The following is a 27,728-nucleotide window of genomic DNA, read 5'->3' as shown; positions in this document are numbered from 1 at the left end:
GCAGAACATAAAACAACTAGTATCACAGCAGAACATAGAACAACTAGTATGCACAGCAGAACACAGAACTAGTATAACAGCAGAACATAGAACAACTAGTATCACAGCAGAACATAGAACAACTAGTATCACAGCAGAACATAGAACAACTAGTATCACAGCAGAACATAGAACAACTAGTATGCACAGCAGAACATAGAACAACTAGTATCACAGCAGAACATAGAACAACTAGTATCACAGCAGAACATAAAACAACTAGTATCACAGCAGAACATAAAACAACTAGTATCACAGCAGAACATAAAACAACTAGTATCACAGCAGAACATAGAACAACTAGTATCAGAGCAGAACATAGAACAACTAGTATGCATAGCAGAACATAAAACAACTAGTATCACAGCAGAACATAAAACAACTAGTATAACAGCAGAACATAGAACAACTAGTACGCACAGCAGAACATAGAACACTAGTATGCATAGCAGAACATAAAACAACTAGTATCACAGCAGAACATAAAACAACTAGTATAACAGCAGAACATAGAACAACTAGTACGCACAGCAGAACATAGAACACTAGTATGCATAGCAGAACACAGAACAACTAGTATCACAGCAGAACATAAAACAACTAGTATCACAGCAGAACATAAAAGAACTAGTATCACAGCAGAACATAAAACAACTAGTATGCATAGCAGAACATAAAACAACTAGTATCACAGCAGAACATAAAAGAACTAGTATCACAGCAGAACATAAAACAACTAGTATGCATAGCAGAACATAAAACAACTAGTATCACAGCAGAACATAAAACAACTAGTATCACAGCAGAACATAGAACAACTAGTATGCACAGCAGAACACAGAACTAGTATAACAGCAGAACATAGAACAACTAGTATCACAGCAGAACATAGAACAACTAGTATCACAGCAGAACATAGAACAACTAGTATCACAGCAGAACATAGAACAACTAGTATGCACAGCAGAACATAGAACAACTAGTATCACAGCAGAACATAGAACAACTAGTATCACAGCAGAACATAGAACAACTAGTATGCACAGCAGAACATAAAACAACTAGTATATGAGCAGAACATAGAACAACTAGTATCACAGCAGAACATAGAACAACTAGTATGCACAGCAGAACATAGCACAACTAGTATCACAGCAGAACATAGAACAACTAGTATGCACAGCAGAACATAGCACAACTAGTATGCACAGCAGAACATAGCACAACTAGTATGCACAGCAGAACATAGCACAACTAGTATGCACAGCAGAACATAGCACAACTAGTATCACAGCAGAACATAGAACAACTAGTATGCACAGCAGAACATAGAACAACTAGTATGCACAGCAGAACATAAAACAACTAGTATCACAGCAGAACATAGAACAACTAGTATCACAGCAGAACATAGAACACTAGTATCACAGCAGAACACAGAACAACTAGTATCACAGCAGAACATAGAACAACTAGTATGCACAGCAGAACATAGAACAACTAGTATGCACAGCAGAACATAGAACAACTAGTATGCACAGCAGAACATAAAACAACTAGTATATGAGCAGAACATAGAACAACTAGTATCACAGCAGAACATAGAACAACTAGTATGCACAGCAGAACATAAAACAACTAATATCACAGCAGAACATAGAACAACTAGTATGCACAGCAGAACATAGCACAACTAGTATGCACAGCAGAACATAGCACAACTAGTATGCACAGCAGAACATAGCACAACTAGTATCACAGCAGAACATAGAACAACTAGTATGCACAGCAGAACATAGCACAACTAGTATCACAGCAGAACATAGAACAACTAGTATGCACAGCAGAACATAGAACAACTAGTATGCACAGCAGAACATAAAACAACTAGTATCACAGCAGAACATAAAACAACTAGTATCACAGCAGAACATAGAACACTAGTATCACAGCAGAACACAGAACAACTAGTATCACAGCAGAACATAGAACAACTAGTATCACAGCAGAACATAGAACAACTAGTATCACAGCAGAACATAGAACAACTAGTATCACAGCAGAACATAGAACAACTAGTATGCACAGCAGAACATAGAACAACTAGTATGCACAGCAGAACATAGAACAACTAGTATCACAGCAGAACATAGAACAACTAGTATCACAGCAGAACATAGAACAACTAGTATGCACAGCAGAACATAAAACAACTAGTATCACAGCAGAACATAGAACAACTAGTATCACAGCAGAACATAGCACAACTAATATCACAGCAGAACATAGACCAACTAGTATGCACAGCAGAACATAGCACAACTAGTATCACAGCAGAACATAGAACAACTAGTATGCACAGCAGAACATAGCACAACTAGTATGCACAGCAGAACATAGCACAACTAGTATGCACAGCAGAACATAGCACAACTAGTATCACAGCAGAACATAGAACAACTAGTATGCACAGCAGAACATAGCACAACTAGTATCACAGCAGAACATAGAACAACTAGTATCACAGCAGAACACAGAACAACTAGTATCACAGCAGAACATAGCACAACTAGTATCACAGCAGAACACAGAACAACTAGTATCACAGCAGAACATAAAACAACTAGTATCACAGCAGAACACAGAACAACTAGTATCACAGCAGAACATAGAACAACTAGTATCACAGCAGAACATAGAACAACTAGTATGCACAGCAGAACACAGAACAACTAGTATGCACAGTGGAACATAAAACAACTAGTATCACAGCAGAACATAGAACAACTAGTATGCACAGCAGAACATAGCACAACTAGTATCACAGCAGAACATAGCACAACTAGTATCACAGCAGAACATAGAACAACTAGTATGCACAGCAGAACATAGAACAACTAGTATCACAGCAGAACATAGAACAACTAGTATGCACAGCAGAACATAGCACAACTAGTATCACAGCAGAACATAGAACAACTAGTATGCACAGCAGAACATAGAACAACTAGTATGCACAGCAGAACATAAAACAACTAGTATCACAGCAGAACATAGAACAACTAGTATCACAGCAGAACATAGAACACTAGTATCACAGCAGAACACAGAACAACTAGTATCACAGCAGAACATAGAACAACTAGTATCACAGCAGAACATAGAACAACTAGTATCACAGCAGAACATAGAACAACTAGTATCACAGCAGAACACAGAACAACTAGTATCACAGCAGAACATAAAACAACTAGTATCACAACAGAACACAGAACAACTAGTATGCACAGCAGAACATAGAACAACTAGTATCACAGCAGAACACAGAACAACTAGTACCACAGCAGAACATAGAACAACTAGTATCACAGCAGAACATAGAACAACTAGTATCACAGCAGAACATAGAACAACTAGTACCACAGCAGAACATAGAACAACTAGTATCACAGCAGAACATAGAACAACTAGTATCACAGCAGAACACAGAACAACTAGTACCACAGCAGAACATAGAACAACTAGTATGCACAGCAGAACACAGAACAACTAGTATCACAGCAGAACATAGAACAACTCGTATGCAAAACTGCTGATAAATTCTTTCTGTTTAGTCTTGCGGGTTTAGTCCACATTTTCTTTCCGTGCGTCTGTTAGAAAGCTTGGCAGGCCAAGGTTAGCGTCTCCGGGGTACCAGGGTCTTCTGCTGTGTAGATGGCTGGTTGTCAGGTGGTGTTTGAGGAAGTCATTGCCATCTGTGGCGCAAGGCTGCGGTGTCCTTTGGGTTACAGTGGAGAGCATTGTGTGCGGAGGAGGACCACAATTTTGTGTGCCTGGTATGTGTATGTTTATGCGTTTACTCACAGATTGCAATAATGTGTGTGTGTGTGGTTGGAGTTGGGATGAGGCTGGTCACGTCAAGCTCACCTTGGCCTTGCAAGGGAGGTCAGCAATCTGCTTTTGCATTCTCAGAAAAACAACTGCAAAGGATGGTAATCACCAGGGACAACACCTGAGCATCACTCATGCTAATATTTTTACTGTTGGAGGTTTACGGATGAAGATTTGATGTTTTGTTGTATCATCTGGTAAACAGCAGGCTGGTACGCAAGGCATAAAGGGGGAAATGCAATAATTCTGATTACAGGAGGCTTCCAAAGCTTTGACATTGTAGTGCCAATGGATATACAATTGTAATTACAGGTATGAAGTGTGGCCCCAATATTTAGGTAGAATCCTGGACAGGCACTGCTGTAAATATCCATTCATCCATCCATCCATCCATCATCTTAACCACTTATCTTGCTCTCAGGGTCGTGGGATGCTGGAGCCTATTCCAGCAGTCACTGGGCGGCAGGCGGGGAGACACCCTGGAAAGACCGCCAGGCCATCACAGGGCGCGCGCACGCACACACACACACACACACACACACACACACACACACACACACACACACACATCATTCCTAGGGACAATTCAGTACGGCCAATTCACCTGAGCTACATGTCTTTGGACTGTGGGAGGAAACCGGAGCACCCGGAGGAAACCCACACAGACACGGGGAGAACATGCAAACTCCACACAGAGGATGACCCGGGACGACCCCCAAGGTTGGACTACCCCGGGGCTCGAACCCAGGACCTTTCTGCTGTGAGGCAACCGTGCTAACCACTGCGCCACCGTGCCGCTAAAAGGGTCCGACCTGTTAGCCAAGGGCTACCGAGCCTATTCATCCGTGATCGTGATGCTGTAAATATATCTGCTGTACACATATTTGCTGTAAATATATCTGCTGTAAATATATTTGCTGTAAATATATCTGCTGTACACATATTTGCTGTAAATATATCTGCTGTACACATATTTGCTGTAAATATATCTGCTGTAAATATATTTGCTGTAAATATATCTGCTGTACACATATTTGCTGTAAATATATCTGCTGTACATATATTTGCTGTAAATATATCTGCTGTAAATATATCTGCTGTAAATATATTTGCACAGATGACCTTTGATGAACAGTCATGTACTTATCTATTTACTGACTTAAATGTCAACTAAACAGATTATGTATGTATAGATACAACCATATAGTTATATGTTCAAATATTTGCATGCACACACACACACACACACACGCTCCATGCCATCGGAACTCCGCCCATTGACTGAGTTTAAAATGTTGACCTCGGCTTTTGACCTTCATGTGCTTCATGGGCTGCACGCTGTGCACGAGCCCGGCACGTGGGAAATACACACTTGCAGATCAATAATCAGCAAATGTTTAGAGCTACTTTTCAGGGACAAGTGTTCAGGACTGCTGCTGGAGTAAAAGCTGTTCAGTCCCTGAGTGGAAGTGGCGATGTGGTCATGTTGGGCTAATGAAGCCCCGAGCTGGATCAGCTGAGGGCCGGCACGGAAACGAGCATGTAGGCCAGGGGAAGGACTGCTTCATGAGTCTTCATATGATTAACCACAGTCTTACACTAGCCGTGTCATTACCACATCATCGCTCATCACATTCTGAAAAGGCTTCTTGGAGGTTTTTTTTCCAACTCCTCTTCCATTCTACCAGACTGCACATGTCCTTTTTGTCCCATGATAACATGCTAAGGCCCAATTTATACTCCAAATGTCGGCTAGCACATCCAACTTCCCACCCGTAGACACGGCCAGTTGTGTCTGTAGGGACACCCGACCAAGCTGGAGATAACACAAGGATTCGAACCAGCGATCCCCATGTTGGTAAGCAATGGAGTAGACCGCCACACTACCTGGACACCCCCGACCTTGATTATTTTTGAGAAAATGATCATACACAGGTGACAAAACTAATCAACTGGACACAAGTTTGTAATGATCTGTGGGTGACTTGGGAAGCTGGGCATCCAACAGGTCCGTCTGCAGGTCGTGTTTAGTGACACCTTGCCGTCACACATGCTCACTTCCTTAAAGAGACTGCAGAAACTACAACAAGCTCTTATAGCTCTGATGGCTCTTTCTATTTAACAGCGTTCTACATTGACTTTCCTCTGTTTCGGAGCTTGCAGAGTGAAACATCAGAGGGCTGAGCTGTTTTAAAGACAGTTCTACGTGACAACATTAGATTAAATGCTCAATATAAGTCTCACTTGTCATTCTTCGAGTGGCGTCACCACCCTTCATCTTTGCACAGAAATGGATTTTCCATCAAGGCTAGGGCAAACACTATTTTCAGGGAGAGTGGCTGCACAAAACTGACCTCTTGCAGAGACACTAACAGCAAATCCATTTTCAGAGGATTCCTTCACAGTGTCCAACAGTGGACACAGAGCACCGACTCATCCACACAGATGGCTGGTGGGTAATTTTCAGTGGGTTCTTGTGTTTAATGTAGGTTTGATGGTAGGCCACCATTGATAGGGCATCAGCAAAAGGGGTTTCGCACCCCGTTGTGTTTTTGTTTTCTCTTTTGTCTCTTGAAACAATCCTCCTCCAAGCTGCAGCTCCGGACACCCCGTGGACGGGGGACAGCTTAATAAGGTGTAGCGATACCTCATACCGTGGACGGGGGACAGCTTAGTAAGGTGTAGCGATACCTCATACCGTGGAAGGGGGACAGCTTAATAAGGTGTAGCGATACCTCATACCGTGGACGGGGGACAGCTTAATAAGGTGTAGCGATACCTCATACCGTGGACGGGGGACAGCTTAATAAGGTGTAGCGATACCTCATACCGTGGACGGGGGACAGCTTAGTAAGGTGTAGCGATACCTCATACCGTGGACGGGGGACAGCTTAGTAAGGTGTACCAATACCTCATACCGTGGACGGGGGACAGCTTAATAAGGTGTAGCGATACCTCATACCGTGGACGGGGGACAGCTTGATAAGGTGTAGCGATACCTCATACCGTGGACGGGGGACAGCTTAATAAGGTGTAGCGATACCTCATACCGTGGATGGGGGACAGCTTAGTAAGGTGTACCGATACCTCATACCGTGGACGGGGGACAGCTTGATAAGGTGTAGCGATACCTCATACCGTGGATGGGGGACAGCTTAGTAAGGTGTAGCGATACCTCAAACCGTGGACGGGGGACAGCTTAGTAAGGTGTAGCGATACCTCAAACCGTGGACGGGGGACAGCTTAGTAAGGTGTAGCGATACCTCATACCGTGGACGGGGGACAGCTTAGTAAGGTGTACCAATACCTCATACCGTGGACGGGGGACAGCTTAGTAAGGTGTAGCGATACCTCATACCGTGGACGGGGGACAGCTTGATAAGGTGTACCGATACCTCATACCGTGGACGGGGGACAGCTTAGTAAGGTGTAGCGATACCTCATACCGTGGACGGGGGACAGCTTAGTAAGGTGTAGCGATACCTCAAACCGTGGACGGGGGACAGCTTAGTAAGGTGTAGCGATACCTCATACCGTGGACGGGGGACAGCTTAGTAAGGTGTAGCGATACCTCATACCGTGGACGGGGGACAGCTTAATAAGGTGTAGCGATACCTCATACCGTGGACGGGGGACAGCTTAGTAAGGTGTAGCGATACCTCATACCGTGGACGGGGGACAGCTTAATAAGGTGTAGCGATACCTCATACCGTGGACGGGGGACAGCTTAGTAAGGTGTAGCGATACCTCATACCGTGGACGGGGGACAGCTTGATAAGGTGTAGCGATACCTCATACCGTGGACGGGGGACAGCTTAGTAAGGTGTAGCGATACCTCATACCGTGGACGGGGGACAGCTTGATAAGGTGTAGCGATACCTCATACCGTGGACGGGGGACAGCTTGATAAGGTGTAGCGATACCTCATACCGTGGACGGGGGACAGCTTAGTAAGGTGTAGCGATACCTCATACCGTGGACGGGGGACAGCTTAGTAAGGTGTAGCGATACCTCAAACCGTGGACGGGGGACAGCTTAATAAGGTGTAGCGATACCTCATACCGTGGACGGGGGACAGCTTAGTAAGGTGTAGCGATACCTCATACCGTGGACGGGGGACAGCTTAGTAAGGTGTAGCGATACCTCATACCGTGGACGGGGGACAGCTTAGTAAGGTGTAGCGATACCTCATACCGTGGACGGGGGACAGCTTGATAAGGTGTAGCGATACCTCATACCGTGGACGGGGGACAGCTTAGTAAGGTGTAGCGATACCTCATACCGTGGACGGGGGACAGCTTAGTAAGGTGTAGCGATACCTCATACCGTGGACGGGGGACAGCTTAGTAAGGTGTAGCGATACCTCAAACCGTGGACGGGGGACAGCTTAGTAAGGTGTAGCGATACCTCATACCGTGGACGGGGGACAGCTTAGTAAGGTGTAGCGATACCTCAAACCGTGGACGGGGGACAGCTTAGTAAGGTGTAGCGATACCTCATACCGTGGACGGGGGACAGCTTAGTAAGGTGTAGCGATACCTCATACCGTGGACGGGGGACAGCTTGATAAGGTGTAGCGATACCTCATACCGTGGACGGGGGACAGCTTAGTAAGGTGTAGCGATACCTCATACCGTGGACGGGGGACAGCTTAATAAGGTGTAGCGATACCTCATACCGTGGACGGGGGACAGCTTAGTAAGGTGTAGCGATACCTCATACCGTGGACGGGGGACAGCTTGATAAGGTGTAGCGATACCTCATACCGTGGACGGGGGACAGCTTAGTAAGGTGTAGCGATACCTCATACCGTGGACGGGGGACAGCTTAGTAAGGTGTAGCGATACCTCATACCGTGGACGGGGGACAGCTTAGTAAGGTGTAGCGATACCTCAAACCGCCTCACAGTGGAGGACGACGAGAGGCTTTTTATTACAGTAATATTAGAGTAGGTTCACACACTGAAGTAACTGCTGGAGGACTAGGACTCTGATCATCTTGACATAATTATTTGAGGGGTGTCCGGGTAGCATAGCGGTCCATTCTGTTGCCTACCAACACGGGGATCGCCGGTTCGAATCCCCGTGTTACCTCCGGCTTGGTCGGGAGTAGCTACAGACAGAATTGGCCGTGTCTGCGGGTGGGAAGCCGGATGTGGGTATGTGTCCTGCTTGCTGCACTAGCGCCTCCTCTGGTCAGTCGGGGTGTCTGTTCGGAGGGGAGGGGGAACTGGGGGGAATAGCGTGACCCTCCCACTACGTCCCCCTGGTGAAACTCTTCACTGTCAGGTGAAAAGCAGCGGCTGGTGACTCCACATGTATGGGAGGAGACATGTGGTAGTCTGCAGCCCTCCCCGGATCAGCAGAGGGGGTGGAGCAGAGACCGGGACGGCTCAGAAGAGTGGGGTAATTGGCCGGGTACAATTGAGGAGAAAAGGGGGGGTATCCAAACCCCCCCCCCAAAAAAGCAATACTTCACTGGGAGGTCATTTGCATGTATGGATGAGCATTTAAAAGCCAGAACGTAGCTTGTCCCTTCAGGACATCAGAGAGGCCGTTTAACGAGGCGAGTCCCTAAAGACAAACATCAGGAATCAAGTCTTCTATTGCACTAATGAAACATCGTGTATTGTCTCTCATCCACTCATCCATGTCAGATAGTTCTGTCCATATTAATGCAGCACTCTGGAACCACCAGCCATCCTTCACACTCTTCCTCGGTCACTCTGAACTTCAACAAGCCGTGTCATATGGAAGACATCAACTGTCATCCCTGTTCCTAAAAACCCCCCGCACTAGAGCTACGCCCCTCCGGGCCTGCGGCTCAACATCTGTTCTAGTGAGATGCTTCAGGAACCCGGTCCAGAACATCGCCTTTCTCTACGGCTTGAATATAAGCAAAGCAGAGGCACGGACGAGGCAGTAGTCTGTCCTGCACTGCCTGCCACAACAGCCGGACACCCCCGGAAACTAATCCAGAAGTCTTCTCATTGATTTCAGCTCCGCCTTTAACACAATCCAGCACCACCAGGTAATCAAGAAATAAGAGCACCTGCAAGTTCCATCACCACTCATCCACTGGACCCATACCCTCCTCCCCAACAGCCCACAAGCCGGAAGGCTTGACAATTCACTGTCACCCGCCATTATTCTCAAGACCGGCGCTCCACAGGGGTGTGCACTCTGTCCATCTCTCTACATCCTCTATACAAATGACTGCCAAAGTCCACTGACCACTACCCTCTACTTCAAATCTGCAGAGGACGCTGCCACCCTCGCCCTGCTCAACAACAACAACAACGACGACGACGACGACTCCGTCTGCCTAGCAACACTCCATATGCCATCGTAAAAGGTAGATGGAGGGCATTTATACAGGGCTTCTCTAGTCTACAGAGCACTCAACGCTCTTTACAGTGTGCACCTCACATTCACCCATTCACCCATCCACACACACATCCACACACACAGTCACACACACAGTCACACACACAGTCACACACACAGTCACACACACAGTCACACACACATTCACCCATTCACACACACAGTCACACACACAGTCACACACACAGTCACACACACATTCACCCATCCACACACACAGTCACACACCCATCCACACACACAGTCACACACACAGTCACACACACAGTCACACACATCCACACACACAGTCACACACACAGTCACACACATCCACACACACAGTCACACACATCCACACACACAGTCACACACACAGTCACACACACAGTCACACACACAGTCACACACATCCACACACACAGTCACACACACATTCACCCATTCACACACACAGTCACACACACAGTCACACACAGTCACACACACATTCACCCATTCACCCATCCACACACACAGTCACACACACAGTCACACACACATTCACCCATTCACACACACAGTCACACACAGTCACACACACAGTCACACACAGTTACACACACAGTTACACACACAGTCACACACACAGTCACACACACATTCACCCATTCACACACACAGTCACACACACAGTCACACACAGTCACACACACATTTACCCATTCACACACACAGTCACACACACAGTCACACACACATTCACACACAGTCACACACACATTCACACACAGTCACACACACAGTCACACACACAGTCACACACACAGTCACACACAGTCACACACACATTCACCCATTAACACACACAGTCACACACACATTCACACACAGTTACACAGTCACACACACAGTCACACACCCATTCACCCATTCACACACCCAGTCACACACCCATTCACCCATTCACACACACAGTCACACACCCATTCACCCATTCACACACACAGTCTCACACACACAGTCACACACCCATTCACCCACACAGTCACAGTCACACACACATTCACCCATTCACACACAGTCACACACACAGTCACACACACAGTCACACAGTCACACACACAGTCACACACACAGTCACACACACATTCACCCATTCACACACACAGTCACACACAGTCACACAGTCACACACACAGTCACACACACAGTCACACAGTCACACACACATTCACCCATTCACACACACAGTCACACACCCATTCACACACAGTCACACAGTCACACACACAGTCACACACCCATTCACACACAGTCACACAGTCACACACACAGTCACACACCCATTCACCCATTCACACACACAGTCACACACACACACACACACACACACCCAGTCACACACACAGTCACACACTGATGGTGGAGGCCGCCATGCAAGGTGCCAACCTGCTCATTAGCAGCAATTAAGGGTTCAGTGACTTGCTCAAGGACACTTCCACACGTTCTCCACAGCAGCTGGGGATCGTACCAGCGATCTTCTGATTGCTAGATGATCTGCTCTACCTCCTGAGCCATGCCGCCCCCATGTCTTTTAGCACATGGCGTAACAATAACTTTCTGTATCTTAACATCTCAAAAACTAAAGAACTGCTCTTTAGCGCCCCCCCCCTAAAAACACTGGTCCGTCCCCCACATCTGAGCACCACAGGGGGAGGCGGTGAAGTCCCTCACATGCCGCAGCATTACACCGGACAGTCACCTCCGCTTCAATCAGCCCACCATGGACATTTACAAGCACTGTCAACACAGACTTACAGGCATCCATAAAATGAATCTCCTGTCTGTCCAACCCCGTCTTCCTCTTCTCCGGTACCGTGGCGTCAGCGAGCCAACTCTTCCGACGCTGCCACCTGGTTTTCTCTGACGCTTACCGTCACAGTGAGAATAAACTGCTGTAGTCAGCTCAGCTTCCCAAACCTTCCCCACATACCATCCAGGATAAATGCAGCAGAGGCTCACGTTCTCTGTGTGATCTGACACAGGTGCTCTAGTCGTGGCCCACATCATTTAGGCTATAGGAGTCCTCTCTCAGTGGAGACTCATTGACAGATAACAGACTCACATTTCACCGTCTCCTCACCGACCAGCAGAAGATAACGTCACCACAACTCATATTCAAACCGACGTTGTCTTTACCTCCCTAACTGCATGCAGAAGCCTTCTCTTGCCATGGAAATCCTCTCTACCCCGTCATTCAAACCCTGGATACACGACGCAATGTCCCTCTTAAAACTGGGCAACGTCAAATTCTACACGAGGGGTTCCACTGACGGAGTCCTTCCCCATCAGCAGCCATTCACCAGGTATTGGATGGCCTGCCCGCCGGTGACATATCGCGGTGGAGGTGTGTTGTGCTGCTGTCTGCGACATGTGGCTGCCTGTTCACCACCCAGCCCCTCTCCAAGGGGACTCATGCATGGCTGATGGGCTTATATGAATGCTGTCCAGTGTACGTACCCTAACTGCAGGTCCCAGACTCCGTGTTAGAGACCCTCAGCAGTACTGGTGCAGTTAACCACTGCTTTTAGTCACTGTGCATATGTTATCTTATTTTTCCCCTGCCTTCACAAGTATAACTTATACCCAAACTTATATGCATCTTTATTTTCATACTAAATTGTGGTGTTCTATTATATTTACTTAATTTTATCTACCATACTTTCTATCTTGATATATTCTACTATAGTAATTTATTTCCTGTGGGAGAGGCCTGCGGGATGGGGTGTAAGGCAGGGGGTTGAGGGTGTTTTGGGTTGGGAAGAAAGCGTAAAAACTGAAAATGCCCTGTGTGTGACCTTTTTTTTCTACTTTTGTACAACATATTGCTGCATTTTCTTTAATAAAGTATTGTTAAAAAGAAGAAGAATAAACTCTGGCTCATTTAGCCTGCAGACTCACTGGTATTCCCACCCCCAACTTACCTGACTGTGTCACCTCATCCCTGATCCGCAAAGCACTTACAATCATCACACATGACCCAGACCACCCACTTTACCCCCCCCCTTCTGGATGCGGGTACAGACTACCCATGTGCAGAAAAGAGCAAGAGCTTCGTTCCTACGGCCATACGAGCTTTAGATAAGTCCCCTCCTCCTAAGACACAAGAGATCCAGTCCATGGTGTGAACAGTGCCAGTCCACGTCTTTGCCTCTGCAGTGTGACCCCTGTAATGATGTGTCCCTGTAAATCCTGTATTTTGTATAATTGTGTATGTCTTACTTGTTTGTGTTATGTATGCACCTAGTGTGGAAAACAACTTCCTCCTTCAGGACGACTACACTATTTATCTATCTGTTTCAGACAAGACAGAAAACACCGTCCAACCCCCTCCCATGAAAACGTAAGCACTCAGGAGCGGAAATATTTAATCGCTTCTTTAAAGCTTTCCACTATACAGACCCCCCCATCACTACCACCCTCGCCCAAGTTCACAAATTTGGAGACGACACAGTTTCAAGAAGTGCCTAAAGTTGACGGAGGCAGAGAGGCACTTTAATAAGCCTGTCTGTTTTAAATAGTCTCTTTGATTAGTGAGAAGTGCTCTCTTCTCTGACTTAATGGGTGCAGGAAGTGCTGTTTTATCAACTGAGCAATTAATATTCACAAGTTCCGATGAAAAATTGAATTATCCTTGTGACCTCTGATGATGACTTCAGTAGCACTGAAGCTCTCAGACCTGCTACCGCATCCACCTCAGTCCTGTTCTGATTCACAAGACCCCCTTCCTGGAAAACACACCATAATACCGTGTTCTACTCACACAGCACACATGGAAATTATTCATTAGCATTCATGAAAATGAAACTTTTAACAAGTCCGTGGAAAACGTCTTTTTTACATCTTAGATAATTCAACAAAAAGGAAAAAAATATTCATTGAACTTTTTACCTATTGTTTAATTCTAGGCAGGTGTGTTTTTCAACAACATGCTTCATACACATATTTTTATTGGAAAGCCTCGTGAACATGCACACATCATGTCATGGTATGGCATACTAGGCACTGCCAGCAACCTCTTTTCCCCTTAAAGCCACAATCCTGAAGACTGGCTGGATCCCAGGTATCCCGTACACTCTTCAGCTGCTGGTCTAAACTTCTGTACATGCTTCAGGTACTGGTCTAAACTTCTGTACTCTACAGCTGCTGGTCTAAACTTCTGTATACTCTTCAGCTGCTGGTCTAAACTTCTGTACACTCTTCAACTGCTGGTCTAAACTTCTGTACTCTTCAGCTGCTGGTCTAAACTTCTGTACACTCTTCAGCTGCTGGTCTAAACTTCTGTACACTCTTCAGCTGCTGGTCTAAACTTCTGTACACTCTTCAGCTGCTGGTCTAAACTTCTGTACTCTTCAGCTGCTGGTCTAAACTTCTGTATACTCTTCAGCTGCTGGTCTAAACTTCGTTACTCTTCAGCTGCTGGTCTAAACTTCTGTACACTCTTCAGCTGCTGGTCTAAACTTCTGTATACTCTTCAGCTGCTGGTCTAAACTTCTGTACACTCTTCAGCTGCTGGTCTAAACTTCTGTACACTCTTCAGCTGCTGGTCTAAACTTCTGTACTCTCTTCAGCTGCTGGTCTAAACTTCTGTACACTCTTCAGCTGCTGGTCTTAACTTCTGTACTCTTCAGCTGCTGGTCTAAACTTCTGTACACTCTTCAGCTGCTGGTCTAAACTTCTGTATACTCTTCAGCTTCTGGTCTAAACTTCTTTACTCTCTTCAGCTGCTGGTCTTAACTTCTGTACTCTCTTCAGCTGCTGGTCTAAACTTCTGTACTCTTCAGCTGCTGGTCTAAACTTCTGTACACTCTTCAGCTGCTGGTCTAAACTTCTGCACACTCTTCTGCTGCTGGTCTAAACTTCTGTACTCTTCAGCTGCTGGTCTAAACTTCTGTACTCTTCAGCTGCTGGTCTACACTTCTGTACACTCTTCAGCTGCTGGTCTAAACTTCTGTATACTCTTCAGCTGCTGGTCTAAACTTCTTTACTCTCTTCAGCTGCTGGTCTTAACTTCTGTACTCTCTTCAGCTGCTGGTCTTACCTTCTGTACTCTTCAGCTGCTGGTCTAAACTTCTGTACACTCTTCAGCTGCTGGTCTAAACTTCTGTACTCTTCAGCTGCTGGTCTACACTTCTGTACACTCTTCAGCTGCTGGTCTAAACTTCTGTACTCTTCAGCTGCTGGTCTAAACTTCTATACACTCTTCAGCTACTGGTCTAAACTTCTGTACACTCTTCAGCTGCTGGTCTTACCTTCTGTACTCTCTTCAGCTGCTGGTCTAAACTTCTGTACTCTCTTCAACTGCTGGTCTTACCTTCTGTACTCTCTTCAGCTGCTGGTCTAAACTTCTGTATACTCTTCAGCTGCTGGTCTAAACTTCTGTACACTCTTCAGCTGCTGGTCCAAACTTCTGTACTCTCTTCAGCTGCTGGTCTTAACTTCTGTACACTCTTCAGCTGCTGGTCTAAACTTCTGTACACTCTTCAGCTGCTGGTCTTAACTTCTGTACACTCTTCAGCTGCTGGTCTTAACTTCTGTACTCTCTTCAGCTGCTGGTCTAAACTTCTGTACACTCTTCAGCTGCTGGTCTAAACTTCTGTACTCTTCAGCTGCTGGTCTAAACTTCTGTACTCTCTTCAGCTGCTGGTCTTAACTTCTGTACTCTTCAGCTGCTGGTCTAAACTTCGTTACTCTTCAGCTGCTGGTCTAAACTTCTGTACTCTCCTCAGCTGCTGGTCTTAACTTCTGTACTCTTCAGCTGCTGGTCTAAACTTCTGTACTCTCTTCAGCTGCTGGTCGTAACTTCTGTACTCTTCAGCTGCTGGTCTAAACTTCATTACTCTTCAGCTGCCGGTCTAAACTTCTGTACTCTCTTCAGCTGCTGGTCTTAACTTCTGTACTCTTCAGCTGCTGGTCTAAACTTCTGTACACTCTTCAGCTGCTGGTCTAAACTTCGTTACTCTTCAGCTGCTGGTCTAAACTTCTGTACACTCTTCAGCTGCTGGTCTTAACTTCTGTATACTCTTCAGCTGCTGGTCTAAACTTCTGTACACTCTTCAGCTGCTGGTCTAAACTTCTGTACACTCTTCAGCTGCTGGTCTAAACTTCTGTACACTCTTCAGCTGCTGGTCTTAACTTCTGTACTCTCTTCAGCTGCTGGTCTAAACTTCTGTATACTCTTCAGCTGCTGGTCTAAACTTCTGTACACTCTTCAGCTGCTGGTCTAAACTTCTGTACACTCTTCAGCTGCTGGTCTAAACTTCTGTACACTCTTCAGCTGCTGGTCTAAACTTCTGTACACTCTTCAGCTGCTGGTCTTAACTTCTGTATACTCTTCAGCTGCTGGTCTAAACTTCTGTACTCTTCAGCTGCTGGTCTTAACTTCTGTATACTCTTCAGCTGCTGGTCTAAACTTCTGTACACTCTTCAGCTGCTGGTCTAAACTTCTGTACTCTTCAGCTGCTGGTCTTAACTTCTGTACTCTCTTCAGCTGCTGGTCTAAACTTCTGTATACTCTTCAGCTGCTGGTCTAAACTTCTGTACACTCTTCAGCTGCTGGTCTAAACTTCTGTACACTCTTCAGCTGCTGGTCTAAACTTCTGTACACTCTTCAGCTGCTGGTCTAAACTTCTGTACACTCTTCAGCTGCTGGTCTTAACTTCTGTACTCTCTTCAGCTGCTGGTCTAAACTTCTGTATACTCTTCAGCTGCTGGTCTAAACTTCTGTACATGCTTCATGTACTGGTCCAAACTTCTGTACACTCTTCAGCTGCTGGTCTAAACTTCTGTACATGCTTCAGGTGCTGGTCCAAACTTCTGTATACTCTTCAGCTGCTGGTCTAAACTTCTGTATACTCTTCAGCTGCTGGTCTAAACTTCTGTACTCTCTTCAGCTGCTGGTCTAAACTTCTGTACTCTTCAGCTGCTGGTCCAAACTTCTGTACACTCTTCAGCTGCTGGTCTTACCTTCTGTATACTCTTCAGCTGCTGGTCTAAACTTCTGTATACTCTTCAGCTGCTGGTCTAAACTTCTGTACACTCTTCAGCTGCTGGTCTTACCTTCTGTACATGCTTAAGGTGCTGGTCTAAACTTCTGTATACTCTTCAGCTGCTGGTCTTACCTTCTGTATATGCTTCAGGTGCTGGTCTAAACTTCTGTATACGCTTCAGCTCCTGGTCTAAACTTCTGTACATGCTTCAGGTGCTGGTCTAAACTTCTGTACACTCTTCAGCTGCTGGTCTAAACTTCTGTACTCTTCAGCCGCTGGTCTAAACTTCTGTACTCTTCAGCCGCTGGTCTAAACTTCTGTACACCAGCCAACATGCAGTTGGCTGATGTGACAGAGGAAGATGCAGAGGACAGGAAGAGATGGAAACTGATCATCCACTGTGGTGACCCCTAACGGGAGCAGCTGAACATAGTAGTAGTAGTAGTAGTAGTAGTAGTAGTAGTATCCAACATTAGCAGGATAAAAACTCAACCTCCGTCTCCATAATAACTGCAGGTAGATGTCAGTAGGTGTTCTGGCCACAAACACATGTACTGTACTGTACTGTACTGGCTACTACAGTAACACACAGTGGTGTTAATTCAAATGTACTGTACTGGCTACTACAGTAACACACTGTGGTGTTAATTCAAATGTACTGTACTGGCTACTACAGTAACGCACAGTGGTGTTAATTCAAATGTACTGTACTGGCTACTACGGTAACACACTGTGGTGTTAATTCAAATGTACTGTACTGGCTACTGCAGTAACACACCACGGTGTTAATTCAAATGTACTGTACTGGCTACTACGGTAACACACCACGGTGTTAATTCAAATGTACTGTACTGGCTACTACAGTAACACACCATGGTGTTAATTCAAATGTACTGTACTGGCTACTACAGTAACACACTGTGGTGTTAATTCAAATGTACTGTACTGGCTACTACAGTAACACACCACGGTGTTAATTCAAATGTACTGTACTGGCTACTACAGTAACACACCACGGTGTTAATTCAAATGTACTGTACTGGCTACTGCAGTAACACACCACGGTGTTAATTCAAATGTACTGTACTGGCTACTACAGTAACACACCACGGTGTTAATTCAAATGTACTGTACTGGCTACTACAGTAACACACCACGGTGTTAATTCAAATGTACTGTACTGGCTACTGCAGTAACACACCACGGTGTTAATTCAAATGTACTGTACTGGCTACTACAGTAACACACCACGGCGTTAATTCAAATGTACTGTACTGGCTACTACAGTAACACACCATGGTGTTAATTCAAATGTACTGTACTGGCTACTACAGTAACACACTGTGGTGTTAATTCAAATGTACTGTACTGGCTACTACAGTAACACACCACGGTGTTAATTCAAATGTACTGTACTGGCTACTACAGTAACACACCACGGTGTTAATTCAAATGTACTGTACTGGCTACTGCAGTAACACACCGTGGTGTTAATTCAAATTGGACAGATATTACTGAAGAAGTCTGCTTAGGAGTTTGGCAAAACACAGAAGATAATTTGTTCCCATGTTTTTTTTTTATTATTCAGATAGCTTAGCCAGTTGGTAATCATTTGAATTACGGAAACTACAACACCATCTACAGCAACCTGACCACCTCCCTCCACCCTCTCCACTTCTTCATTAACTCTTCCTTCAGCTCTGCTTCAGCCCCCCATACACTTAAACTGGCTGCTATCACCCCTACCCTAAACAAACCCAAACTTAACCCTGATATCATGAGCAATTTCCACCCCATCTGCAATGTCCCCTTTCTGTCAAAAATAGTGAAACGTGTTGTTGCCGCACTACTCAAAGCTCACCTTATCTTCAATAATCTGTTCAAACCATTTCAATCTGCTTTCCACTCACAGCACAGGACAGAAACAGCTCTCCTTAAAGTCACCAAGGACCTCCTCCTCTCCTCAGACTCTGGCCACCTCAGCATCCTCATCGACGTCACTGCAGTTTTCAATACCATCAACCACAACATTCTTCTCTCCCACCTTGAATCCTCCCTCAACATTACCGCCCTCTCCTGGCTAAAGTCATATCTCACAAACAGTTCATCTGCATCAGCAACTGCTCCTCTGTCCCAAGGTGTTGTCCAGGGTTCAGTGTTTGGTCTTCTCCTGTTCTTCCTTTACATGCTCACCCTTGGTAACATCATATGTAATCATGGTCTCCACTTCCACTGCTACGCCAATGATGTCCAGCTCTACATCTCCACTAAATCCATCACCACTACAACTTACTCCAGTCTGATCCACTGCCTCATTGAAATTACATCATGGGTGCAAGCAAACTCCCTCAAACTAAATTGGGATAAATCTGACATGATCATCATCAGTCCCAAATCCCTTACCTAAAGCCCTCACAATTTCTGCCTCACCATCAATAACTCCACTCTATCTCCGTCCCCACAAATCCACAGCCTTGGACTCATTTTTGACAGCAACCTCTTCTGTGAACACCATATCAATCAAATCACCAGAACTGCCTTTTTTCCCCCCACCTAAAAAACATAGCTCATCTTTGCCCATCACTCTCCTTCTCTGCTGCTGAAATTTTGATCCACGCCTTCATCACAGCCAGAATTGACTAGTGCAACAGTATTCTTTACAGCTCATCATCCAAAGTCCTAAACAAACTGCAGTACATCCAGAACTCTGCTGCTCGCCTGCTCACCCACTCCTGCTCCCATGACCACATCACCCCTGTCCTCCAGAACTTCCACTGGCTCCCTGTCCCACAATGGATCCAAGTCAAAGTCCTTATCCTCTCTAATAAAGCCCTCCGTACCTAGGCCTCCTCCTACCTCACTGACCTGCTCCACTACCATACTCCTTCCTGCAGTCTTCACTCCTCCAATGCCAACCTCAATCTCCTGTCTCCACCACACAGGACAAAGCACCGGACCTGGGGTGACAAAGCCTTCTCCATAGCTGCCCCCTCCCTCTGGAACTCTCTCCCCAAACACATCAGAGACTGCACCCATCTGCCCTCATTCAAATCATTAATCAAAACTCACCTTTTCAGAATTGCTTTTAATGTGTGATTAATGTTTTATGTTTTTGGTGTGTTGCTTTTATGTTCATTTTACCTTATGTGAAATGTATTTGAGTACCCTGAAAAGGGCTCTAAAAATAAAATGTTTTATCATTATTGTTATTATTACTATTACAAATGTAATCCAGTTAAAACAGGGCTTTACTGACACCTCTGTACACAGTGGTAACTGCAGCGCTATTTGAGCAATCCAGATGTGAACGATCCTTACAAGCTGCTCGTGGTATTATGTTGGTGCTGTCTCTAATGCCAGAAACAAGACATGGTTCTCCTTGTTCAAGTTGCTGCAGTGTATATTCATAAAGGTCTTTTACAAGCTTTATCTGCCATATCTGCCTGTAGGCTAAAACTTTGCTTCTTGTTCAGACACCACTACCTGCCCTATCGGTTAACATTTGGCTGCCATGTTGAGGACAAGAAAGTTCCCTCTTACTGCAACCATTGCAACCAGTACCCAAAGAAACGGACAATTTAGTCATTCATGAATTAGTTACTAGTGTCTTGAACATACCAGGGGTAGATTGCATCATAGCATATTTCTTTGCAGGGAATTAATTATTCAAGATTGTGCCATAAACCTCACTTACTTTTCTCCTGCTTTTGGCCCGTTTGCATTCACATTTACAAAAGGAAACACATAATGATGAAGTGCAGTTAATGCTTCATAAAGCAGTGTTCCACAGCAGGAAAACAGCAATATCCCAAAGTGGGGTGGGCTGTGGGGTAGTATAATTATATGCAGTTAACCCAGAGCAATATGTTTTCACTAAATATTATTGTCTGGCCTATGCCCCCATCTGGTTGCGAGGTCACTTCTTCCTGTATTTTAAGTCACGTTCTGCTGACAGTTTAGCTGAGCCAAACAGCAGTTCTTCAGAACCTTTTTTCCAGTTGTTTATCTTGTTAATTTGTATTACTTTTATATTTTTCCTCTGCTAACCTTTTATACAGAAAAAACTCTCTCACACTGTTCATTTTACTAACTCCTTGTGCCTGTCACATACACTAACATGAAATCTGCTTTTCACAATAACATCGTTTGATGCCAACGGCCAAACAGAGCAGGAACATGAAGCAGAACACTATGGTAAAAAGTGATTTGCATATTGTTATGTTAGCACTACAGTCTTGGGTACTTTAGCTGAGCTTTACCTCACCAATGCTAGAATCAGCTAAAAAAAAGTCTCCCTAAAACTAAATAAAAAAAGGGGCTTCTTCTACAATTGCTATGCTAACAACATCCAACTCCACCTTTGTCTTCCGCCAGAAGACCCTAAGGTGTCTGCATGAGCTGCTGCTCAACTGGAATGACATATCCTCTTGAATCAAGCGAGCAGAACCTGCACCTCAACTTGTCCAAAACAGAGCTACTAGTCAATCTTGGGGACATAGTATCAGAGCCTCTGAGTCATGATCACCTGCTGACTCTCATCTTCTGACCGCCTTTTGAGTGCCTCATATTCCTTCTGCTTTGATCTCGACACCATCCAAAAAGAACTGACCCTACTGGTACTTAGAAGAGCACGCTGTGCAGCTGCTGGCACAGGCCATAGTTCTCTCTGGGCTAGAGAACTGCAACACACTACTTGCTGGTCTCCCGTCCTGTGCAATCCAACTGCTGTAAAGGATGTAAAATGATGCTGCTCGCTTGGTTTTCAACCTGACAAGACACTTTTTATCTTTCACTGGCTCCTGGTTGCTGCCTGCATAAAATTAAAAACCTCCCTGTTGGCTTGGACTGCCTGCTCACATTATCATGTACACGCCAGTTTGCCCTCTTCATTCTATTCCAGGAAGGCTACTTGTCTATGCCCACATCAAGACAGAAAAGCTATGGGAGAAAACACTGTTTCTCACCTGATCCCAAAATGGCAGAATGAACTCCAATCTTCCATCACGGTTGAAGACTCGCTTATTTTGTTCAAGAAAGGCCTCAACAATTTCTTTTTCAAGGGCTACTTTAATCGACCAATGATTTGTGTGTATATATATACAGTATACTGATGAGCCAAGACATTATGACCACTCACAGGTGAACCAAATAACGTTGATCATCTCCAGTCCGGGTAGATTAGACGGTAAGCGAACAACCAGTTCTCATAGTCAATGTGTTGGATGCAGGATAAATGAACCGGAGTAAAGACCTGAGCGACTTTGACATGGGTCAAATTGTTATGGCCAGATGACTGGGTCAGAGCACCTCTGAAACGGCAAGTGGTCAGCAGTGGTGAGTACCTACTGACAGTGGTCTGAGGAGGGGCAAACAACAAACTGGCGACAGGGTGTTGAGCACTCAAGACTCATCAATGCGAGAGGGCAACAAAGGCTATCCCGTCTGGTCTGAACTGACACATGATCTACTGTGGCACAAGTCACAGAAAGTTTTCATGATGGTTACAGAAGGAATGTGTCACAAAACACAGTGCATCGCACCCTGCTGCGTATGGGGCTGTGTAGCTGCAGAATGGTCAGAGTGCTCATGATGACCCCTGTCCACCATCGAAGGCGCCTACAAGGGGTACGCAAGCGTCAGAACTGGACCTTGGAGCAGTGCAAGAAACTCACCTGGTCGATGAGTCCCATTTTCTTTTACATCACATGGATGGGTGGATATGTGTGCGCCGTATACCTGAGAAAGTCATGGTATCAGGATGCACTGTGGGAAGACAAGCCAGTGGAGTGAATGTGATGCTCTGGGTAATATTCTGCTGGGAAACCCTGGGTCCCAGCATTCAGGTGGACGTCAATTTGACACATGCCACCTACCCAAAGATTGTTGCAGACCAGATACACCCCTTCATGGCAACAGTATTCCCTGATGGCGGTGGCCTTTTTCAGCAGGATAATGTGCCCTGCCACAATGCACACATTGTTCAGGGATAGTTTGAGGAACATGATTAATTGTTCAAGGTGTTGCCCTGGCCTCCAGATTCTCCAGATCTCAATCCGATTGAGCATCTGTGGGATATGCTGGACCGACAAGTCTGATCCATGGTAATCCAAAGGAATTGAATCAAGTGCAACTGGACTTGGTATATATCCGTGACGACGTTTCGCCTCTCATCCAAGAGGCTTCATCAGTTCGTGCCTTTCTGACTAGACCAAGCTAGTCTGACTGGCTGCTGATGAAACTCAGATATTTAGCCTCTTTGGAGTCGTTATCAGAGCTAATGATGTCAATGGCTCTTTTGTGTTCCGATGTTTAGCAACGACAGTCGTGGGAGGTGTTAGTTTCAACTTCGTTAGTGCTCCATTCAGTGGTCATGAGTCGTTGGAGCTGTTAGTGACCAACAGTTGTTCTTGGAGGCTAGGCTTCTTGAGTCTCCTGGGTAGAGATGAAAGGACGGCATTGTAAGTGGGAGACAGGTGGTGTCGCAGACCTCCTCCTCTGTTGAGGGACGGTTTTTTCCAGTTTTACATAAATGGCTTCCTTCACCCCTCTTTCAAACCATCTATCTTCCCTGTCCAAAATGTGTACGTTGCTGTCCTCGAAGGAGTGTGTCTTCTCCTTTAGGTGTAGATAGACTGCTGAGTCTTGTCCTGAGGAGTGTGGCCTTCTGTGTTGGGCCATCCGTTTGTGTAGTGGTTGTTTGGTTTCTCCTATGTATAGGGCAGTGCAGTCCTCATTACATTGTACAGCATACACCAGATTGCTTTTCCAGGTGTGTGGTACACGGTCTTCGGGATGAACCAGTCTTTGTGGGAGTGTGTTGTTGGGTTTGAAGTATACCAGGATGCGGTGTTTGTTAAAAATTCTCCTGAGTTTCTCGGAGACCCCAGAAACATACGGGATGACTATGCTATTCCTTCTGTTCCTTTTCTCCTCGTCGCTCACCTGGTTGGTCTTTTTGGAACATGTTGCAGTTTTCACAAAGGTCCAACTGGGGTAGCCGCAGGTTTTTAAAGCTCTCCTCAGGTGTTTGTGTTCTTTACGTTGGGCCTGAGTGCTGCTGGGCACATTGTCAGCGCTGTGTTGCAGAGTTCTGATGACGCTCAGTTTGTGTTCCAGAGGGTGGTGTGAGTCGAAAAGTAGATATTGGTCTGTGTGTGTAGGTTTCCTGTAAACCCCAATGTGGAGGCTCCTGTCTTCCCCAATGTGGACGTCACAGTCCAAGAAGGGCAAACTGTTGTTCTTTACGTCTTCCCTTGTGAACTTAATGTTCTTGTCCACTGAGTTGATGTGTTTGGTAAACGCTTGCACCTCCTGTGTTTGGATTTTGACCCATGTGTCATCCACATATCTGAACCAGAAAGGCACGAACTGATTAAGCCTCTTGGATGAGAGGTGAAACATCTTCACAGATATATAACCAAGTCCAGTTGCACTTGATTCAATTCCTTTGGATAACTATGACCTGGATGAATGAGAACATTCACAGACATCTGATCCATGGTGGCTCTACCTCGCACCCTACAATACTTAAAGGATCTGCTGCTAACGTTTTGGTGCCAGATACCACAGGACACCTTCAGGAGTCTTGTAGAGTCCATGCCTTGGCAGGTCGACACTGTTTTGGCGGAACATGGAGGACCAACAGCGTATTAGGTAAGTAGTCAAAATGTTTTGGCTCATCAGTGTATTCTTTCTTTCTTTTGGCTTACTCCCTGTTTCTCAGGGGTCGCCACAGCAGATTTTACAGTTTCTATTGGTACCTTGTGAGGGCACAGCACCAATGGAGGCCATTGCTAACCCAGGCCTCGACCAACACGGTATGGTTTTGTCAAGCCACATACTGGTTTGGCAAAATGTTACATCGGATGCCCTTCCTGACACAACCACTAACCCTATGGATGGGGCACAGGTAAAGCGCTGGATGCTGGATGGAGTGTATATGGACACACTTATTTCAGGAAAACAACCTCCCTGGGGGATTATATTACTGAACCCCCTACAAGGAACAGGCTGGCATCTTATAACACCACAGTAAGGCAAACATATCAGGAAAACACTGATTCGCTGTAACAACAGATCAGGGTTGCTATGTGGCATGCTTTTTCTCAGCACAATCCTTATTGAAATATATGCAAAGTTCAGCCAGTTATCACTGTGATTTCCCTTGAACTATTCCAAACTGCAATCAAAAGTGCTTGATTTAAAAAAAATCAAAACTGTGCCAATGCAAATATTTAAAGGGAGGCACACATATTTCTCACCAGCTTTTGGTGTTTCACAAGCGCACAAAGGAGCCTGAGTGTTTTCAGCATTTGTTGACCTGTCAAAGGTGTGCTTGGAATGTCAACTGGGCCCCAGAAAAGTGCTAAACATCAGTGGGAGAAGAGGTACACTGGCCAAAGTGTACTGCAAAAGTAAGAACTAGAATGGTTTTCTAAACAAATAAAGTTTTCAACCAATGTACCAAAAAGAAAAAAGCTAAAAAAAAGGACATCATTATCCGCACTATCATAAACTTTGGTTTATGAGAGGACTGAGAGCTCTGGAGGGCTGCAGTGACAAAGAACAGCATATTTTCATATCATCAAGGGGATTTAGGCATGATAACACTACTGTAGAAATGATTTTCTCATCTTCACTTTTACACTGATGAAGCACAGCTGGTGATGGTGCAATAATCCGAGTCCCTTTGCGTTTTCAGTGGCTCTAAATAGCCAATCACAAAACTTGCCACAAAGTAACCAGGGTTTCCCACTATGTCAATAAGAGGACAGAGAGAAAATTATGACCACAGGGGATGGATCAGATGACGTAACATCTCCTCGCCACAACAGGGGATGGATCAGATGACGTAACATCTCCTCGCCACAACAGGGGATGGATCAGATGAAGTAACATCTCCTCACCACAACAGGGGATGGATCAGATGACGTAACAACTCCTCACCACAACAGGGGATGGATCAGATGACGTAACATCTCCTCGCCACAACAGGGGATGGATCAGATGACGTAACATCTCCTCGCCACAACAGGGGATGGATCAGATGAAGTAACATCTCCTCGCCACAACAGGGGATGGATCAGATGACGTAACATCTCCTCGCCACAACAGGGGATGGATCAGATGAAGTAACATCTCCTCACCACAACAGGGGATGGATCAGATGACGTAACATCTCCTCGCCACAACAGGGGATGGATCAGATGAAGTAACATCTCCTCGCCACAACAGGGGACGGATCAGATGAAGTAACATCTCCTCGCCACAACAGGGGACAGATCAGATGAAGTAACATCTCTTCACCATGGAACATCAGAGTGCACTGAGGCCTGTTCCTTGGCGGGTTAATCTGACCCCCTACCCCATCCCAAGCAGCAGGTTTCATTTAACAGATATTTATTTACAAAGTTCGCCCATCTTGATTGACAGAGAAATAATTGCAGCCCTGCTAAAATCATAGGTCTTTATCAGGCTGATATTACCACGGAAACAGGCTGGCAATTGATAAACACTGCTGCAGATAGAATTGATAACATCTTTGGGAGTCAGACTGTGCAATTTGTGTCACTTCATTTGGCTAGAAAGGAAGGGGTACTCACTCTTCCTCCAGCTGATGAAAAACCACAATTTTTGCCTTTACAATCAGTGCCTGTATTAAATCTTTCTTTTTTCCCCATTTAAAGTCCCCACAGGCTGCTGAAAACCAACAGTCTAAGCAAACACTCTTTGTCTGGGGTCTGTCCAAGAGTTGTGTGCACACCCCTCCCCCTCATCCACCCTCACACATGCATCTAGCATGGGCTTGGGTGTGCTGCTCCATAAGAAAGCCACCTTGCCAGGAAATTACCCCCTGAGACAGTCAATTTGGTGATGACATGTATGGTTGGAAAAACAGCGATGAGAAAGTGTTCCTGCGAACAATCAAATCTATGGGCTATTCAAGTGAAGAGCTGGTTGTCTTGAATTTACCCCTCAGCCTTGCAAATTACTAACTGCAATCCACTTATTGCTTATTTTACTCCACAGAGCGCCGGTAGTTAAAGCCACACTATCCCAGCATGCATCTGCCTCAATAAAAATGGCACCATATTGGCAGGAATTCTCAGTCATTTCAGCAGCAATCTTTCCAAAATGTTGAAAAGGTAGATAGCTGTTGCACTCCTGGACATCAGAACAAGTGGGGACAAGGAAAAAGGAGATCTTTTTGTTGCATCTGAAATTATCCTAAAAAGTGAAATAAATCGATAACTGCCTAAAGTGTTATGGTCGAGTGTGGTCAGCGCAGCCCAGCTTTCCCCAAGTCAGCCCAAACAGCTCTGGACAGAATAAATCCCACCTGCACCCTCTCTGCAACACACCAGGGAGAGGGGCTGTAGTTTTTCAGGCATTTTGCCATTTT

At 45.4% G+C, this 27,728-nt stretch overlaps 1 protein-coding gene across 1 annotated transcript in view; it reads right to left on the bottom strand.

Annotated features, from left to right (window-relative positions):
• Positions 1–27,728, bottom strand: part of dlg2 (discs, large homolog 2 (Drosophila)) — a 472,305-nt gene that overhangs the window by 165,641 nt on the left and 278,936 nt on the right. Inside the window, exon 9 of the mRNA XM_056284931.1 lies at positions 25,698–25,718. Coding sequence (XP_056140906.1) covers positions 25,698–25,718 — 21 coding nt within the window. The remainder of the gene's footprint in view (positions 1–25,697; positions 25,719–27,728) is intronic.

Source organism: Lampris incognitus, chromosome 8, assembly GCF_029633865.1.
Source record: "Lampris incognitus isolate fLamInc1 chromosome 8, fLamInc1.hap2, whole genome shotgun sequence".
Classification (NCBI taxonomy): domain Eukaryota; kingdom Metazoa; phylum Chordata; class Actinopteri; order Lampriformes; family Lampridae; genus Lampris; species Lampris incognitus.
Note: the sequence above shows the minus strand (reverse complement) of the source record. Positions and strands in the feature narration are given on the sequence as shown.